The 21,827-nt window shown below is 35.2% G+C and overlaps 1 protein-coding gene and 1 pseudogene across 1 annotated transcript; both read left to right on the top strand.

Annotated features, from left to right (window-relative positions):
* The window catches only part of LOC101245823 (serine/threonine-protein kinase STY13-like), a 13,836-nt pseudogene extending 9,708 nt beyond the window's left edge, over positions 1-4,128 (top strand).
* Positions 3,515-21,827, top strand: LOC104644863 (serine/threonine-protein kinase STY13-like). Its single transcript, XM_069292644.1, has 3 exons — positions 3,515-3,536; positions 13,525-13,960; positions 21,294-21,827. The coding sequence occupies exons 2-3, from the start codon at positions 13,619-13,621 to the stop codon at positions 21,825-21,827; spliced, it is 876 nt and encodes a 291-aa protein (XP_069148745.1). The 5' UTR covers positions 3,515-3,536; positions 13,525-13,618.

Here is a 21,827-nt window from a genome sequence, read left to right as displayed (position 1 = left end):
TAGTTTTTATATATTTATTGACTGGATTCCACAGAAGCTATACCCAATACTCTAGGTTCGCCCTGTTTAATAGTAGCAACAACATACTTAGTGCAATCCCACTTGTGGGGTTTGAGAGAGTAGAGTGTATACAATGTTGCCCTTACCTTGTTGTGATAGAGCTTTCTTCTGAAAAGACCCTGAACTTTAAATAAACTTGCTAATCAGGAAGCAAGAGAATGCTCAATTTCCAACGAACAATTTACCTTAATACGCGACCTTTATACTCTCTTATCAAAGGCCATTTTTTCAGTAAGATCTAGAATCACTTCATCTAATCACTCCCTCCCAATACTTCTTCGGCCCGACTTTACCTTTCATGACGCCCTCCACTACCAACATCTCACACCTCCTATGAGGAGTAATGCGTCTATACTCCTCCTCACATGTCCAAATCATCTTAGTCTCACATCCCTCATCTTGTTCAACATGGAGGCCACTCCTACATTGTCTAGGATATCTCCATTCTTAATCTTGTCTCTCTTAGTATGCCCACAATATCTACCTCAATATTCTCATCACAACAATTTTCTTCTTGTGAACAAAAGATTTCTTAATAAGCCAACACTTCGCCCCATACTCGGTGGCGAACGCATGATTTTTTGTAAGTTATGTCACCTTTTAGTTTATATATATATATATATATATATATATATATATATATATATAAGTGAGAAAGGAGAAAATAATATAAAATGGTAAGTAATACTAAAGTAGAGAAAGAAGGAAAGAATATATTTTACAGTTTGTGTTATGTGTTACGGTGCTTGTATAGGCTGACTATTTTATTAATTCATGCATTAGTACCTGATTGTCATACTGTTGAAAATTTATTGATATCTATTGGATGATCTCCTTGGTTGGCACAATCTGATTCAGAAAAAGGAAAATTAAGTTCAAAGTTATTAGCAATAGCATCTGTGTTTTGTTGTGGATGTCTAAGTGTTTGACTTTGTTTTGTAGGGAGATGCTCCAGCACCTATCATACACCAAGAAAGTTGATTTTTATAGTTTTGGCATTGATCTGTGAGAGCTCGTAACAGGGTTGCTTCCTTACCCGAGCATGACTGCTGTGCAGGCTGCTTTTGCTGTTGTCAACAAAGGTGCCCGTCCAGTAATCCCCAATGATTGCTTGCCTGTCATATCTAATATCATGACCTGCTGCTGGGATTTTGACCCCGATAAGCAACCGACTTTCTCTCAGGTGGTCAAGATGCTTGAGGCGGCTGAGATAGAAATCATGACTAATGTCAGAAGAGCACGTTTCAGGTCCTGTCCTCGTCCTACGGCTATTGGGAAACAATAAATTGGAGACAAAAGACATTGAATTGAAAAACTGATTTTGAGTCAATAATATCTATCCGGCACTATCTCTTTTCAGATAGAAAAAGGGTTATAGTTATGTGAAAAAACTAAACATTTCTATGTTGTAGTTTGTTTCTTTTCTTTAAACTGTGGATTTAAGACAGCGACTAGTTGGCTTGCTGAATTTGTTCAAAGTTGTATCAGGTTCTGAATTATATGAAATACTCATCTATGCTTGCAGCCTCGTTTTCTTTGTAACACTCTGATAGTTTTATCAGTGCAGCACACATATTGTGATATGCTTTGGGGCCTATCGGAAACCTCTCTACTTTAACAAGGTAGGAGGGGTAAGACTGTGTACACAACACCCTCTTCAAACTCAACTGTCATTGGTAGGGTTTCGGCTAGAGAAGACGACGGAGTAAGATGAAGCCGGTATAAGAACAACAGTGTTGAACAAGGGTTACAATCGATATGTCAAACGGACCTACATATTCATGGCTCATGATGAGAAGGATGAATGCAACATCAATAACCGCGTAATATTCTCTTTCTCTTTTATATATATATATATATATATATATATATATATATATATATATATATAGTTGTTATTAAATCATTTTTCTCGTCAGTTTGCTAACTATGTTATTTTGATCTTTGATTCTCTCAGCAATTTTAATTATGAGCTTGCTAACTTGCAATTGGCTTCAACATAGTTGTTTGTTTCAATGCAAATTAAAAAAACACCTAAAATTAAACATATAGACTCATTGTAGAGATTCATTTCATTTTGTAATTCTTGTATGTTTGTTGGTACATGAAGTTGGTTAAAAATTAGTTGTTGTTTTTTCGTGGGAATGTTGTTGTTGATGTTATTTTTGTTTCTGATTTCAATGGTTCTAAATTATGAGCTTGTTAACTCGCAACAAGACTACAAAACGCTAAAATTATGCATCCCTAGGCTTGTTTTTGAGTTCCATTTATTTAAAATCTAAATTCTTAGTTGGCGATGTGTTTCTATCTTCTGTGCTTGTAATCTGTTCATGAGTACTTGAAATTGGTGAATTCTCCTTAATTTTCAGTTGAAATTTTATTAATGATGTTATTACCAGTTCCAACTACTGATAACAAAGGGGTCTATGGTAGGTTATAGCCTAATTTTATTTTGTTTTCCTCTTCTTATTTATTAGTAATTTCTAAAACTCAAAAGTGGAAAAATTCATTAAATATAGCTTAAGATATTTGGTTCGTCCATCCTCTAAATTTGCCTTGTTGTTCTTATTTATTAGTGTTTTGACTTAAATTGAAAGTGAAAAATTCATCAAATATCTCATACGATATTTGATTCGTCCAACCACCAAATTTGCCTTTTTTTTCTTTCGTATTTATTAGTATTTTCCTTAAATTCAAGTGGAAAAATTCATTAATTTTAGCTTGCAATATTTGAGTTATCCAACCACCAAATTTGTCTCGTGTTTCTTCTTATTTATTTCTACTTTCTTAGATTCAAAGTGGAAAAATTCATTAAATCTAGCTTACAATAGTCAAACCACCAAATTCATCTCATGCTTCTTCTTATTTGTTACTACTATCTTTTATTCAAAGTGGAAAAAATTATTAAAACTAGCTTTATTGTGGTAATTATGATTATATTCCTTAAATCAAAAGTGGAAAAATCATTAAATCTAACCAAATACATTCACATTTGTAGTATGACTTTTATCTACACTCATAAATCTCATTTGTAGTGTGAACTTATTGCCTGATTAACTAGAGTTAAAATAAAGGAAAAATCTCTGGCACATGTATTTTCTTTGATGTTTACTAAGCTTATAAATAATTAAGAACATTTATCATAATTATTATTGCCTGACAAAGTAATTCTTTTTCTTTTAAAATTTGAACTAAAAGTATATAATAAAAACACAATTTCATGTGTTTGGATGTTCAATTGAAATAAACCATAATTCAAAGGTCAAAATGACATTTATCGAACAATTCTAATACAAGTAGTCCCTATATAAACTCGTACTCACACATGTAACTCGTACTCATACATTACTCTCTTTATGTGTTCTTTTTTTCTCGTGTTACTTCTCTTAGTTTTTACTTCGATCTTTCTTCAGATCTCCAATAGTCTGAAAATTGATCTGCGTCGGAAAACAAGTAGAGTCATAATCACAATCGAGGTAAATTAATTTTTACTTTTTTTCTTCCTTGATTTTGCCTTTGATCGTTCATTTTTATGAATATTCTGTGTTTTAATTAAAGTTTAATACCAGGTGATTTCTTCCCATCTGTCCTAGCCTTGGTAAAGAGTTGCTTGGTACATTTTGGTGGAGGAAAGTGACAGGTATCCCCCGGAATCAGTCGAGGTGCATGCCAGCTATCTCGTCCTGCACTATGTTTGATCTTGCGACAGGCTCACTTTATGGAGCAGCAATTTCAGCATGAGGTCGCGATGTTGGCAAATTTAAAGCATCCAAATATTATACGATTTGTTGGTGCATGTCGTAAAGCCAATGTGTCGTGTATTGTGACTGAATATACAAGAGGGGGATCAGTGTGTCAGTTCCTGCAAACCAAGCTGTGCCATTGAAGTTAGCTGTTAAGCTGGTCTTGGATGTGGAGCATGTGCATGGTCTGAATCTTATTCACCGAGATCTGAAATCCGACAATCTACTGATTGCTACTGACAAGTCAATCAAGATTGCAGACTGTGGTGTTGCTCGAATTCAAGTGGAAAAGATGCTCGAGGCAGCAGGGAGACAGAAATCATGACTGATATCTAGAAAGGTGCGTTTCAGGTGCTGCCCTCGTCCTACGGCTACAGAGAAAGAGGAAAACTAGAGGCAAAAGATGTTGAATTGGCAAAATCTTTTTTTCATAGGAGATTAGTAATAATAATACATACAAAAAATATGTGAAGTGAAACATGTAAGATCTTGATAGAGTCGTTTTCTTCTATTTGTATTGTGAATAAGCATAAGAGATTATATTGTGAAATAAGTATAAGAGATTATGTAATCCCTTTTTCATTTATCGAAGCTTTGATGGAGAAAATTACACTAAGATGGCAAATAGCTAATGAAATTTTCTATAGTAGAAGAGACAAAATAATTAAGAATGAAGATATTCATAATAAAGTGAGACCGACCTTCGTGAAGAATAAGATGAGAAAAGTGAGATTGAGATAATTCAGATATATGAAGAAAATATGCACAGGTGCATGCCCCAATGAAAAAGTGCGATAAGTTGGCTATAATGAGTTTAAGGAGAGATATAGGCCAAAGAAGTTTTGAGAAAAAGGTGGATTACACATGAAAAATAGGGAAATTTGGTCTATTCTTAAAAAAGGGTTTGTAAAGACGGAAATGGGCGTTAAAAAATGGAGTGAGTATACGTGAATGTTTCCCAATTCATTAAGGAGGTCCTCATAAATTTTTTGACGAAAAAATTTTGTGTGCTTCGTGCGCCAGATCCATGGGTATACACACGAAAAATGGCGAAATTTGGACGATTCTTCAAAAAGGGCTTGTAATGCCATAATAATTATTAAAACAATGGTGTGAGTGTACTTTAAGGTTTCCTAACTAATCAAGGAGGTCCTCATAATTTTTTTGAGAAAAAAACTTCAGATGCTCAGAATGCCAAATCCATGGGCTAAAACACACAGAAAATTGAAAAATTTAGGAGATTCTAAAAAGGCCTGCAAAAATGAAAATGGACGTTAAAAATAGTATGAGTATACAGTAAAGTTTCCCAACTCATAACAAATATCCTCATAAAGTTTTTAGAGAAAAAATTTTAGGTGCTCCAGCCGCCAAATTCATGAACTATAGTGCATGAAAATCGGTAAAATGGGATATACCTGCTTCAGGGCTCATTTGATCTTGAACATGAGTAGTTTTGGCCATCAGGTCCATTTGGCTCCATAGTTAACATCTTAACGAACATCCACAAAAATTTAGGCAAAAAAGATGACGGAATTTTGGATCACCATAATTTCATGGACTATAACACACAAAAATCGATCAAATGGGGGGGGGGGGTTACCTGCTTTGGGGCTCGCTTGACCTTCAAAATGGATCATTTTGGCCGTTTAGGGCCAACTTGCTCCATAGCTAAAATCTTAATGGACGTTAACAAAAGCTTTGGGCAAAAAAAGACGTAGGAATTTTGGATCATCAAAAAGATCGTGGACTATAGCACACAAAAATTTGTAAAATGAGGGGTTTACCTGCTTCGCGGCTCGTTTGACCTTGAAAATAGATTGTTTTGGCCGTCAAGGCCAAGTGACTCCCTAGATAATGTCTTAACGATCATGCACAAAAAATTTGGGCAAAAGAGACATCAAAATTCTGGATCATCAAAAATTCATGCACTATACCACAAAAAATCGATAAAATCAGGGATTTACGTGCTTGGGGAGTTGTTTGACTTTCAAAATAGGTCGTTTTGGCCGTCACTGACAACTGACTCCTTATCAACTTCGTAACAGACGTCCACAAAAAAATAGGGCAAAAAAGACGTCAGAATTTTGGATCACCAAAAAAAAATGGACTATAGTACAAGAAAATTGATAAAATGAGGGGTTTTCCTTCTCGGGGTTCATTTGACTTTAGAAATGGAACCAATTCATCCCGCAATAAAAAATAGTGCATTTTCAAGTTCAAACGAGTCACAAAGAAGACAAAGGAAGATTTTATTGATTTTCGTATGCTATATCCCATGAATTTTTTTAATCCAAAAATACCAAAAATTTTCCAAATCAGGCAAATACAAAATTTACCATTTTCATGTGTTATAGCCTGTCGATTTTTTAATTTGAAAATCTTGAAACAAAATGGCCGAAATGTTTCAACTACGTCTATAATACCTTAGGAATGGAACTAGTTAATTCCATGAGAAAAGATAATGCATTGAAGTTGAAAAAACCGAGACCAAGCAGGCAAAGGTAGATTTTACTAATTTTCATGTACTATATAGCCCATGATTTTTTTCTGATACGGAAATCCCAAATAAAAATGGTCAAAATTTTTCATGGTCATCCATTAAGACCTTAGAAATGAAACTAATTCGTCTCACTATGAAAAATGATGTATTTTCAAGTTCAAATGAGCCACAAATTAGGAAAAGGCAGATCTTACCACATTTGTGTGCTATAGCCGATGAATTTTTTTATATCCAGAAATATTAAAACAAAATGGCCGAAGTTTTTCATGGACGTCCACTAAGACTTTAAAAATGGAACCAATTCATCCCGCGGAGAAAATTAGTGCATTTTAAAATTTAAATAATCTTCAAATATGGCAAAGACAGATTTTACCAATTTTCATGTGTAGCCCATGAATTTTTTTATCTAGAAATTTTGAAATAAAGAGGCTAAAAAATATTCATGAACGTCCGTCAAGACCTTTGATATGAAACCAGTTCGTCCCGCGAGAAAAATAATGAATTTTACAGTTCAAAGGAGTCCCTAAGCAGACAAGGACAAAGTTTATCAATTGTTATGTGGTATAACTCATGAATTTTTTAATCCAAAAATCCCAAAATAAAATGACCAAAAATTTTCATAGACGTCCGTTAAGAACTTAGAAATGGAACAATTTCGTCCCGTTGGGGAAGATAATGCATTTTTCTTGTTCAAACGAATCCCATATCAGACAAAGGCTAATTTTACCATCTTTTGTGTGTTATAGCCCATGAATTTTTTTAATTAGAAAATCTCAAAAAAAATGGCCGAAAATTTTCATGGTTGTCCATTAAGATCTTAGAAATAAAATCAGTTCATCTTGCGGGGAAAAATGGTGCATTTTCAATTTCAAATGAGCCCCAAAGCAGACAAAGACAGATTTTATCGATTTTCGTGTGCTATATACAATGAATTTTTTTATTCGGAAATTCCTAAACAAAAAGACAATAATTTTCATGGGCTTCCGTTAAGAATTTAGAAATGGAATCAGTTTGTCCCGCGGGGAAAATGATGCATTTTCAAGTTCAAACGAGCTCCAAAGCTGGCAAAGGCCGATTTTAGCCTATCGATTATTTTGATATGAAAATCTCGAAACAAAATGACCGAAATTTTTAATGGACGTTCGTTAAGACCTTAAAAATGAAACTAGTTCATCCCACGGGGAAATGGTGCATTTTCAAGTTTAAACGAGTCCTAAAACATGCAAAGGCAGATTTCACCAATTTTCGTGTGTTATAGCCTATGAATTCTTTAATCTTGAAATTCCAAAATAAAATAGTGAAAATTTTTCATGGACATCCGTTAAGACATTAGAAATTGAACCATTTCGTCCAGCGGAGAAAAATGGTGCAATTACATGTTCAAACGAGCCTTAAAGTAGGTTAATATATATTTTACCGATTTTCATATGTTATAGCCCATGTATTTTTTTTATCATGAAATTCTAAAACAACATGGCCGATATTTTTCATGGACGTTCATTAAGAACTAAGAAATTGAACTAGTTCGTCCCGCGAGAAAAATGAGTGCATTTTCAAGTCCAAATGAACCATACAATAGGCAAAGACATATTTTACTGATTCTCGTGTGCTATAGCCCGTTATTTTTTTTTTATCCAGAAATCCTGAAATAAAATGGTTGAAATTTTTCAAGGACATCCATTAAAACCTTAGAATTGGAAACAGTTCGTCCCACAATTATAAATGGTGCATTTTAAAATTCAAACGAGTCCCAAGCAGGGAAAGACTAATTTTACCAATTTTCATGCTAACCATGAATTTTTTTGATATGGAAATCCCTAAATAAAATGGACGAAATTTTTCATGGACATCCGTTAATACCTTTGAAATGAACAAGTTTCTTCCGCGGGAAAAAATGGTGTATATTCAAGTACAAACGAGTCCCATAGCCCATGGATTTTTTTAATTCGAAAGTTCTGAAACAAAATGGCCAAAAATTTTCATGGATGTCCGTTAAGACAAAGCAATGGAATCAGTTCATCCCGCGGGAAAAATGATGCATTTTCAAGTTCAAACGAGTTCAAAAGTAGACAAAGTCAAATTTACCCATTTTTGTGTAATATATCCCATGGATCTTTTTTATATGGAAATCCCAGAAGAATATTGCTGAAATTATTTATGGACGTCGGTTAAGACTTTAGAAATGGAACCAGTTTGTCCCGCTGGAAAAAATGGTGCATTTTCAAGTTCAAACAAGTCCCAAAAAAGGCAAAGGTAGATTTTACCGATTTTCGTGTGCTATAACACTCATTAATTTTTTTAATCTGAATATTTCTAAACAAAATGATGCAGAAATTCACTAATAAGTGGTGTGAGTATACGTGAAGGTTCTACTACTCATTAAGGAGGTCTTATAAAGTCTTGAGAAAGGAATTTTGAATTCTCTGGGTGTCAGATCATATGGGCTAATACACACGAAAATCAGAAAATTTGGGCGACTCTTAAAAAAGGGCATGTAAATGTCGTAATTGGTGCTAAAAGTTTGTGGGAGTGTACGTAAATGTTACCTAACTCATTACGGAGGTCCTCATAATGTTTTTTGATAAAATAACTTTGGGTACTCTGTGCGTCAGATCCATGGGCTAATAATACACATGAAAAATAGGGGAATTTGGGTGATCCTTTAAAAAGAGCCTTTAAATTGCGGAAATGAGCCTTAAAATGGTGCGAGTATATGTGAAGGTTCCTCTACTCATTCAGGAGTTCCTTATAAAGTTTTTTGAGAAAGAAAATTTTAATTCTCCGTATGCCAGATCATGAGTTAATACACACGAAAAATTGTGGAATTTGAACGACTCTTAAAAAAAGCTTGTAAATACGAAAATGGGTGTTCAAAATATTGTGTTAGTGTACTTAAAGGTTCTCAACTCATTACAGAGGTCCTCATAAAGTTTTTTATTTATAAAAATTCAGGTAATTTGGACGTCAAATTCTTGATGTGCTAATATACATAAAAAAGTCAGAAAATTTGGGTGATTCTTTAAAAAATGACTTGAAAATATAAAAATGAGCGTTAAGAACATTTATAATAATTATTATTGTATGACAAAGTAATTTTTTTCTTTTACAATTTGAACTAAAAATATATAATAAAAGCACAATCTCACGTGTTTGGATGTTCAATTGAAATAAACCATAATTCAAGGGTCAAAATGAAATTTAACGAACATTTCTAATACAAGTAGTCTCTATAAACTTGTACTCACACATGTAAATCGTACTCATACATTACTCTCTCTATGTGTTCTTTTTTTCTTGTGTTACTTCTCTTAGTTTTTACTTCGATCTTTCTTCAGATCTCCAATAGTCTGAAAAATTGATCGGCGTCGAAAAACAAGTAGAGTCATAATCACAATCAAGATAATTAATTTTTACTTTTTTTCTTCCTTGATTTTTCCTTTGATAGTTCATTTTTATGAATATTCTGTGTTTTAATTAATGTTTAATATCCCATCTATCGTAGCCTTGGTAAAGAGTTGTTTGGTACATGTTGGTGGAGGAAAGTTACAGGTATCCCCCGGAATCAGTCAAGGTGCATGCCAGCTATCTCGTCCTGCACTATGTTTGATCTTGCGAAGGCTCACATTATGGAGCAACAATTTCAGCATGAGGTCGCGATGTTGGCAAATTTAAAGCATCCAAATATTATACGATTTATTGGTGCATGTCGTAAAACCAATGTGTCGTGTATTGTGACTGAATATACAAGAGGGGGATCAGTGTGTCAGTTCCTGCAAAACCAAGTTGTGCCATTGAAGTTAGGTGTTTAGCTAGTCTTGGATGTGGAGAATGTGCATGGTCTGAATCTTATTCATCGAGATCAAAAATCCGACAATCTACTGATTGCTGCTGACAAGTCAATCAAGATTGCAGACTTTGGTGTTGCTCGAATTCAAGTGGACAAGATGCTCGAGGCAGTAGGGAGACAGAAATCATGACTGATATTTTGAAAGGCGCGTTTCAGGTGTTGCCCTCGTCCTACGGCTACAGAGAAAGAGGAAAACTGGAGGCAAAAGATGTTGAATTGGCAAAATCTTTTTTTCATAGGAGATTAGTAATCATCATATATTATTATAAGTGTGAAGCTCCAAACCTCAAAGTTGAATTACCATTTTGTCCTTTATTTAAATATTCTCTTTTTATGTACGAAATAAAAAATATATTCTAATAACTAAATACAAAACTAGATATAAATGGGAGCAATTTTAAGGTATTCAAATGTGCATTTTATTATGTATTAAAGATATTGGAAGATAGAGAGTTATTTAGTGGAAGTCCAAGCATTTTAGAATTGAAGAAATATCTTGATGACACTTATTTCACATTATTATTGTCGACTTTAATGTAATTGTTAACAATTATATATATGAGGATGTTTATGGATTATTTGATAAGCATAACTTGTGAATCAGTGAATGCAAAGATGGAGTCAAGCCACTCAAGAATTATTTTTCCATTCTCTCTTTTATCGGTAAGTTAAATCAAACAAATATATGTTGCTTCTATTTTCTTAAATTAATATTTCATATTTATGAGCATTTTCGCATGTATTCACCATCTTGAAATGTGTATGCATGTTTACTTATGAATCATGATTTGAAATATGTAGGTTAAATTATCTCATTATTTTATATCATTTCATGAACTCATATAAAAGAATTGTAAATCCTTTAAAATAAATTTTACACATTTATAAATTACAATCAAAAGTGAAAGAAAATTCACTTTTAGTTATTTTGTGTTTGTAGATAATCTTTTTATTTATTTATTTTTTATGAATGAAAATGTGAGATGTAAAAAACAAAACAACAAAAACAAAATGGATGGAACATATATAAACGAAAGGGGAAGACAAGAATTAAGTCAAAGGATACAAAATAGTAATGTTAGAGAAAACAATAATAAAGTAAGAAAAAAAAGGATAAAAAATTAAAAAATATAAAAAAATATAAAAAAAAATAACCATGATCAAACTATTGAAATTTTTGTTCATGATACAAAGAAGAATAAACACACTATGTCATGTGAATATAATATGAAGACAATTTATATACTTGTTACAAGTACATAGGTTTATTCAAACTTTGGTACAAATTGAGAAGGTATGTTATGTTTGTATTGTCCCTTTCTTAGAGAGAAATAAAAAACTAATATATTGTAGGTTTCAACCAAATAACATCAAAATGTAAATTATTTATTACGTTAAATTTTGTTGTCCAAATTTAACAGGTTACACAAATATTTTATTATTTGACATTTACATTTTACGACAAAAAAGTCATTATAAAAGGTTGATTGTTCATTTATTTCATTTATATATTTTTTCGTTAAATCATTTGTGAAATTCATCACAATGTAATTTGAATGTAACTTTTACAACATATTATATTTTTGTGGGACTCACGTGCAAAGCACGTGTTCGGGACTAGTACATACAAAAATATGTGAAATAAAACATGTAAGATCTTGATAGAGTCGTTTTCTTCTATTTATATTGTGAATGAGCATATGAGATTATATTGTGAAATGAGTATAAGAGATTATGTAATCCTTTTTTCATTTATCGAAGCCTTGATGGAGAAAGTTACACGAAGATGACAAATAGCTAATGAAATAGTTGAGGTGTGTACATATTTGCTTAATCAACACTATTATTAAAATATTTTACATAAATATCATAGAGTAGCAATTATAAATTAGGCTTTATTTACAATCTGTTGTTAGACATGATTCTAAAATTTGTACTAGATTAATTATTTACTAGCAAGTTATTCCCAATAGTTAGCAATATTTGAGTGGATGTTTTAGTATAGTAGAAGAGATAAAATAATTAAAAATAAAGCTATTCACAATAAAGTGAGACCGACCTTCGTACCAACCTTCGTGAAAACTAAAATGAGAAAAGTGAGATTGAAATAATTCAGATATATGAAGAAAATATGCACAGATGCATGCCCCAATGAAAAGGTGCAATAAGTTGGCTATAATGAGTTTAAGGAGAGATATAGGCCAAAGAAGTTTTGCGAAAACGGTGATTACACATGAAAATAGGGAAATTTTGTCTATTATTAAAAAAAGGCTTGTAAATATGAAATTGAGCGTTAAAAAAATGGGGTAAGTATACGTGAAGGTTCCCTAACTCATTAAGGAGGTCCTTATAAATTTATTTGACGAAATTTTTTTGTGTGCTTCGTACGCCAGATCCATGGGTTTTACAGACGAAAAACTGTGAAATTTGGACGATTCTTCAAAAAGGGCTTGTAATGCGATAATAATTATTTAAACAATGGTGTGAGTGTACTTTAAGGTTTCCTAACTAATTACGGAGGTCATCATAATTTTTTTTTTGAAAAAAACTTCAGATGATCAGAATGTCAAATCCATGGGCTAATACACACAAAAATTAAAAAAATTAGGAGATTAAAAAAAGGACTGTAAATATGGAAATGGGTGTTAAATATTAGTGTGAGTATACGTAAAGGTTCCCAACTCATAACAGAAACAGTGGCGGAGCCAGGATTTTCAATAAGGGGTTCAAAATTAATTAAAATAGACACAGGAGTAGACGAAGGGGGTTCGATACCAAGGTGGCTCCGCCCCTGATTAGAATGATGACCTTTTGTTCTATCATTATTGGAAGAAAGATGTAGATGTAGGGGTGAAAGTTCAATTTGGATTTGTTTATCTCTTTCATTTTCTATGGTTTTGGGAAGTTTATCATATTGGTTTATGCTTATAGTTTGGATTCTTTTGGCTTATGGTGATGTTTTGTTTTATTTTTGGAAATAAAAAACCCTATATTTGGAAGAAAAACAAAAGGTCACCGTTCTTATCTTTGTGGTGTAGATAAGAATGGTTACCTTTTGGTTACTTGAAATTTACTCTCTGTAATTAGAAGAAAAATGTAGGGGTGAAATTCATGAGGTCTCAGGTTGAATACCCCAAAGAAAAAAAACATTAGGTGATTTCTTTCCATCTGTCCTAGCCTTGTTAGATAGAGTTGCTTGGTTCTTGTTGCGAGTGGAAAGTTACATTATCTCGTGGAATTAGTCGAGGTTCATGCAAGCTGCGGACACCAAGTTTATATAAAAAAGAAGAGTTGAAACTAGATGACCCTGTCAGTCTATGTAGAAGAATTGATTTTTGATGTACCTAACCTTTTACATTTTTCATATTTTGCAGGGTCTGTGGAGGTGTGGTTTGATTCTAGAAATCCCCGTGCAAAAGAAATAAGTCGGATTGAATCTTTTCTGCTGTAGCTGCCTCATCAGAAAATATGATGGAGGCTCCAAAATCTGTTGGACTTACAGACTTGAATCAAAACCTGTCGCATAACTTTTACTATAAGCTTGGCGAGGGGTCAAACATGTCTATGGAGAGTTATGGGATGAGCAATGCTGGAGGTTCTGTTACAATGTCGGTTGATAACAGCAGTATTGGATCAAATGATTCTCACACTCATATTTTAAACCACCAATACAACCACATCCACAATAACTATTCTGTTGTTGCTAGCGTAGTCAGGGGGAGAGTTTCTAGATTGAGCGATAATGCCCTCGCTCAAGCCTTGGTTGATCCTCAGTTCCCCACCATTGGGCTTGAGATTTATGATGAGTTAGTATATAGTTCAGCGTTATCTCACTTTCTTATGGAATAAGCTTGGTGGTAATTTGGTGCACCATATATATTTCCTCGTTCATTGGCAATATCATTATTTTTTTTAATCTTCCTTGTCTCATGCGCTTCAATTATTACATTATTTGACTGTGTTGAATGCCTTGAATTGGGCCCTTAATTATCTGTCAATTCTGTATTTTGGGCCCAAGCCTGTTAGGGCGTAGCTTAGCACTATATATAGACGCTATGACAAACCCTATTCTGTAATTCTATTCTTGCCTCTCCATAATAAAACTGCTCCCCCTCTTCCCGTGGACGTAGCCAATTTATTGGTGAACCACGTAAATCTGTTGTCTTGTTTTTCGCGTTTATATTTTCTCGTATTATATCAAATTCCGCATAACAAATTGGTATCAGAGCCTCTCGGTTAATCGGTGTTCTTGGAGAATTCGAGATGTCTGCTTTGAACGTGAAAATCGACAAATTCAAAGGGAGGAACAGTTCCAGTTTATGGCAGATCAAGATGCGGGATTTGTTGAAACAACAAAGCTTCTGGGCACTGTTGTCAAAAGATAAGAACGTCGTCGTTACTCCTTAGATGACGATTCTGGAGGAAAAGGCGCATTCGACGATCATGCTGTGTCTCGCGGATGACGTCATCATGGAGGTCTCAGATGAAGAGACTGTTGCTGGTCTATGGTTGAAGCTGGAGAGTTTGTACATGACAAAATCTCTAACCAACAAGCTGCTTCTAAAACGTCTATTCGGTTTACGAATGGATGAAGGTACACAACTCAGGGAACATTTAGAGAAATTGAATACTTTGTTATTAGAATTGCGTAATATCGATGTGAAGATCGAGGATGAAGATGCTGTCTTGATTCTGTTAGTATCTCTCCCAATGTCGTTTGAGAATTTTGTTCAATCATTCATTGTTGGGAAAGATATTGTGTCATTGGAAGAAGTCAGATTGGCCCTTCATAGCAGGGAATTACGGCATAAGGCTAACGGCACAAGTACGGACATACAGCCTTCCGGTCTGTTCACCAGTAGCGGAAATGGAAGGAAAAACGGCGGAAATAAAAATAAGCCGATGTCAAAGGGTGCAAAGCCGAATGATGTTTGTAATTACTGCAAGGAGAAGGGACATTGGAAATTTGATTGTCCAAAGAAGAAGAAGCAATCGGAAAAACAATCAGTTTCTGCTGTTGTTGCTGAAGAAGACACCAATTCTGAAGAAGACATTGCCCTAGTTGCGGATGAGCAGACTCATCATTCAGATGTGTGGGTTCTCGATTCTGGGGCATCCTATCACATCTGTCCTAGGAGAGAGTGGTTCACGACTAATGAGCAGGTAGACGGAGGCAGCATCTCGATGGCCAACAATTCTGTCTGCAAGGTGGTTGGGACAGGCTCGATCAAGATAAGGACACATGACGGTAGCTTTTTCACATTGAACAAGGTCAGGCACATTCCATTGATGACGAAAAATCTGATATCTCTCAGTCTTTTTGACAGCAAGGGATTCAGCTGGTCGCGAAAAGATGGAGTTTTACGGGTCTGGAAGGGTTCAAATCTGATTCTGAAAGGTGTCATGCGTGGTACTTTGTATTTTCTACAAGGTTCCACGGTTACAGGTTCAGCCCATGTTGCATCATCAGAAGTTCACCAGGAGGATATGACTAAGTTATGGCACAAGAGACTTGGTCATATGGGTGAAAGAGGGATGCAAATTCTGTCAAAGGAGGATCTTCTTGCTGGTCATAAGGTTAAGAGCCTATAGTTTTGTGAACATTGTGTCTTTGGAAAACTACATCGCAACAAGTTTCCAAAGGCCATTCACAGAACAAAAGGCACACTTGATTATATCCATTCTGATTGCTGGGGTCCATGCCGTGTTGAGTCTTTGGGAGGCTGCAGATTTTTTGTGTCCATTATTGATGACTACTCAAGGATGACTTGGGTGTACATGATGAAGCATAAAAGTGAAGCTTTCCATAAGTTCAAGGAGTGGAAAATTTAGATGGAAAATCAAACAGGGAAGAAGATCAAGATATTGCGAACTAATAATGGGCTGGAATTCTGCTGGTCTGAATTTGATCAATTCTGTAAGGATGAAGGGATTGCTCGACATCGTACAGTCAAAAATACACCACAGCAGAACGGTGTAGCTGAGCGGATGAATCAAACACTTCTGGAGAGAGCAAGGTGCATGCTCTCTAATGCTGGGCTAGATAGAAGATTCTGGGTAGAAGCGGTTAGTACAGCTTGCTACTTGGTTAACCGCGTACCACATACAGGCATACAGTGCAAGACACCTATGGAGATATGGTCAGGAAAAGCTGCTGATTATTCAAATCTGAAAGCTTTTGGTTGTACGGCTTACTATCACGTCAGTGAAGGTAAGTTAGATCCAAGAGCTAAAAAGGGAGTATTTGTGGGCTACGGATATGGAGTGAAAAGTTTCAGAATCTGGTCTCCAGCAGAAAAGAGGGTTATTATGAGCAGGAACGTTGTCTTTGATGAAAGTTCTCTGCTTAGAACCATTGTGAAGCCTACAACTACGTCAAAAACTGCGAGTCTTGATAAACAGGTGGAGTTTCAAGTCATTCAGAATGAGAGCGATTTAAAAGAACCTGAAAAGGAGGATCAAGAGCCACAGACAGAAACTGATATTCTAGAATCTATGCCATCAGATATCCATCGGAGTATAGCTCAAGATCGGCCAAGGAGGGTTGGATTTCGGCCATCTACGAGGTATGGTTTTGAGGACAAGGTGGGTTATGCACTGCAGGTTGCTGAAGAGGTAGATACATCTGAGCCGTCTACTTACAAAGAAGCCATTTTAAGTCTTGATTCTGAAAAATGATTTGCTGCTATGGGAGATGAGATGGAGTCCCTAAACAAGAATCAGACATGAGATTTGGTCATACAGCCTTCGGGGAGAAAGATTATTACTTGCAAATGGGTTTTCAAGAAGAAGGAAGGGATATCACCAGCAGAAGGAGTCAAGTATAAAACCAGGGTTGTTGCCAGAGGTTTCAACCAAAGATAGGGAGTGGACTACAATGAGATCTTCTCACCAGTGGTCAGACATACTTCCATCCGAGTGTTACTAGCGATAGTTACACATCAGAATCTGGAGCTTGAACAACTTGATGTGAAAACAGCGTTTCTACATGGAGAGTTGGAGGAAGAGATATACATGACTCAGCCAGATGGTTTCCAAGTTCCAGGAAGGAAAATCACGTCTACAAGTTGAAGAAGTCCTTATATGGACTTAAGCAATCTCCAAGGCAGTGGTACAAAAGGTTTGACAGCTATATGGTGAAGTTGGGCTATACTCGAAGCTCATATGATTGTTGTGTCTACTACAATAGGCTCAAGGATGATTCATTCATCTATCTGGTGCTTTATGTAGATGATATGCTGATAGCTGCAAAGAAGAAGTATGACATTCAGAAGCTGAAGGGTTTACTTAGTGCTGAGTTTGAGATGAAGGATCTGGGAGCCGCTCGGAAGATTCTAGGGATGGAGATCATTAGAGATAGAGAGAGAAGGAAACTTTTCTTGTCATAGAGAAGCTACATTCAGAAGGTCTTGGCGAGGTTTGGCATGTCTTCATCTAAGCCTATTGATACCCCCAGTGCTGCCAATATCCATCTCACTGCCATGTTCGCTCCACAGTCAGAAGAAGAGAAGGAGTATATGTCACGAGTCCCTTATGCCAGTGCCGTAGGAAGTTTGATGTATGCTATGGTCTGTACAAGGCCAGATTTAGCACATGCAGTCAGTGTAGTGAGCAAATTCATGGGACAACCAGGGAAAGAACATTGGCAGGCTGTGAAGAGAATTTTCCGGTACCTTAGAGGTACATGTGATGTTGGTCTCATTTATTGAGGTGATACTCAATGCTTGGTTACTGGCTATTCTGATTTTGACTATGCTGGAGATGTTGACACAAGAAGATCGATGACTTGCTATGTGTTTACCCTTGGAGGATCTGTCGTCAGTTGGAAGGCAACTTTGCAACCTACAGTGACTTTGTCTACTACGGAAGCGGAGTACATGGCCTTGACAGAGGCTGCAAAAGAAGGGATTTCGCTGAAAGGGCTGGTTAGTGATCTTGGTCTTCATCATGATCAGGCTACGGTGTATTGTGACAGTTTGAGCGCAATTTGTCTAGCCAAGGATCAAGTCCATCATGAGAGAACCAAGCATATTGACGTTAGGTATCATTTTCTGAAAAGTGAGAAGAGAATCAAGGTGAAGAAAGTAGGAACTGCTGATAATCCTGCTGATATGTTCACAAAGCCGGTTCCACAGAGCAAGTTTCAACACTGTTTAGACTTGCTCAACATCAGAAGCTGTTAATTGCCCTACGGTGCAATTCTGAGGAAGAGGGGGAGGCCTGGCACTATCATAGTGCGTCTGAAGAATCTGTTTGGAGAATTCAAGTCAAGGTGGAGATTTGTTGAATGCCTTGAATTGGGCCCTTAATTATCTGTCAATTATGTATTTTGGGCCCAAGCCTGTTAGGGCGTATCTTAGCACTATATATAGACGCTATGACAAACCCTATTCTGTAATTCTGTTCTTGCCCCTCCATAATAAAACCGCTCCCCCTCTTCCCGTGGACGTAGCCAATTTATTGGTGAACCACGTAAATCTGTTGTCTTGTTTTTCGCATTTATATTTTCTCGTATTATATCAAATTCCGCATAACAGACTATTATTATTGTATTCCTTGTTTCTCAAATACAATGTAATGCTTTTTTTCTTTTAATTATTATGTCCTCTTTACTTCCGTAGATTTTTTAATCAAATTACTTTAACACGTGTTGTTTGAGTTGAGGGTCTTTCTAAAATGACCTGTCTAACTGGTGTGCGTATATTTTACCCTTTTAAAACCCCCAAATTACGATAGTATTCATTAATTGAGCCAAAGGTCTTTCGGAAATAACTTTCTACTTGGTGTATGTACGATTTACCTTTTTCAGATCCCATTCGTAAAATTACATTGAATATGTTGTTGATGTTATCGTCATAAAATTTAAGGGGTCAAAATGTATAAGAAAATAACTTAGGTGGGTCTAAAAGCAAATGACGTCGTTGAGTTGAAATGCTTTTGGCTGTAAACGGTGATTTTAGCATGGCGATTCCTAGGGTTTAGGCCGTAGAAGACGACGGAGTAAGATGAAGCCGGTAGTAAGGGGTCAAAATGCATAAGAAAATAACTTGAGTGTCGAATGGACCTCTGATGTCATGGCTGAGGATGATAAGAATGAATGCAACATCGGCAACCGCATAAATATTCTCTCTCTATATGAAAACTTGTCGATTATGTTATTTTGAGCAATATTAAAAATAGTTGATCTTCGATCTTTGTTTCAATGAGAATTAAAAAAAGCACCTAAAATCATTGTAGATATTCATTTCATTTCGTCTGTTTGTTGGTACATCAAGTTAGTTAAAAATTAGAATTTTTTTTCATGGGAATGTTGTTGCTGATGTTATTTTGATTTCTGAATTCAATTGTTTTAAAATATGGGCGTGTAAACTAGTAATATGACCCCAAAATGGTTGTTTATGTCAATGAAGAATAAAGAAGCAGCTAAAATTATGCATCCCTAGACTCGTTTTGAGTTCCATTTTTATCTAAATTCTTAATTGGCAATGTGTTCCTATCTTCTGTGCTTGTAAATTGTTTATGACAATTACATGAAATTGGTGAATTCTCCTTATTTTCAGTTGAAATTTTGTTAATGATGTTATTACCTAGTCTCAACTATGGAGTATGGATATAAAAGGGGTTTATGGTAGGTTATGGTCTAATTATTCTAACCTATGAAGACTATATTAGAGTGGCATTGGTTAAGAGGATTTCCATTATGGACTGTAATTACTTTGGGATCGTGTTGTGGTTGATTCTTTAATTGCATTTCAAATTATATTACATTTTTAGCCATACAACACGATACAAAACGGTAGAGAGTCCCTGTGAATATTTTGATTCGTCCAACCACCAAATTTGCCGTTTTTCTTCTTCTTATTTATTAGTATATTCCTTGAATGCAAAGTGGTAAAATTCATTAAATCTATTTTACTATATTTGATTTATCCAACCACCAAAATTGTCTTATGTTTCTTCTTATTTATTACTTTTTTCTTGGATTCAAAGTGGAAAAATTCATTAAATCCAGCTTACCATATTTAATTCATCCGACCACCAAATTTCTCTTGTGTCTCTTCTTATTTATTTCTACTATCTTTAATTTGGAGTGAAAAAAATTATTAAATCTTGCTTTATTGTAGTAATTATGAGTATATTCCTTGAATTCAAAGTGGAAAAATTCATTAAATCTAACTTGTATCTACAACCAAATACATTCACTTTCAAAATCTCATTTGTAATCCACACTCCAAAATCACTTTTTTGGTGTGAAATTATTGGCTGATTAACTATAGTTAAAATAAAGAAAAAATCTCAAGCACATGTATTTTGTTTGATGTTTACTATGCTTTTAAATAATTAAGGACATTTACAGTTAATAATTGGAGAACATTTTAAAATTTATCCACATATTTATTAGATCTATTTTTTTGGGACAAATTTAGCCTTTTTCTTTATTTCTATAATGTGGAGTTCTGCCGAAAGTTGTACTATGTTTGAATTTTGGATTATTTTTTTTGCCTTCGAAAGTTTGCCGACAATAATCGGAAGAAAATTGTAGTGGTGAAAGTTAAAGTTTGAGATAATTGCTTCCTACCTCTAGTATGCTTATCATTAGGTTATTCATCAAAGAGGAAACATGATTACTCAGTTTCACAAGTGTTTGACCTTCTAAGTCTACATAGAAGAATTGATTTTGATAACTAACCGTTTCAAATTTTATGTTTTTCAGGGTTGTTGAGGTACGACTTGATTTTAGAAATCTTCATGCAAAACAAATAAGCCGGATTGAAGCTCTTCTGCTGTACCTGCTTTATCAGAAAAACTACCGTAGCTCCGACATTTGTTAGACTTGTAGATTTGAATCAAAATTGTCGCAATTTTTTTATCATAAGCTTGGCGAGGGGCAAACATGTCTATTCAAGGTTATGGGATGAACAATGCTAGTGGTTCTGGTGCAATGGCAGTGGATAACAGAAGTGTTGGTTCAAATGGTTCTCACACTGATATTCTAAACCAGCAGGGTAATCACATCCACAGTAACTATTCTGTTGCTGCTAGCGTAGTCAGGGGGAGAGTTTCTAGGTTGAGCGATGATGCCCTTGCTCAAGCCTTGGTTGATCCTCAATTCCCCACCACTGGGCTTGTGATTTGTGATGAGTGGACAATTGACTTGAGTAGGATTACCATTGGACAAGCATTTGCTCAAGGCTCTTTTGGGAAGCTCTATAACGGAACTTATAATGGTGAAGATGTTGCCATTAAGCTTCTAGAGAGGCCAGAACATGCTCTTGAGCAGGCTCACTTTATAGAGCAGCAATTTCAACATGAGGTCAAGATGCTAGCAAATTTAAAGCATCCAAATGTTATACGATTTGTTGGTGCATGTCGTAAAACCATGGTGTTATGCATTGTGACTGAATATGCAAGCAGAGGATCAGTGCGTCAGTTCCTCGCGAAGCGACAAAACCGAGCTGTGCCATTGAAGTTAGTAGTAAAGCATGCCTTGGATGTGGCAAAGGGGATGGAGTATGTGCATGGTCTAAATCTTATTCATCGTGACTTAAAATCCGACAATCTATTGATTGCTGCTGACAAGTCAATCAAGATTGCAGACTTTGGTATTGCTCGGATTGAGGTGCTGACTGAAGGAATGACACCAGAAACTAGCACTTACCGCTGGATGGCTCCGTAA

Source organism: Solanum lycopersicum, chromosome 12, assembly GCF_036512215.1.
Source record: "Solanum lycopersicum chromosome 12, SLM_r2.1".
NCBI classification, from domain to species: domain Eukaryota; kingdom Viridiplantae; phylum Streptophyta; class Magnoliopsida; order Solanales; family Solanaceae; genus Solanum; species Solanum lycopersicum.
This window is presented reverse-complemented; position numbering and strand designations above follow the sequence as displayed.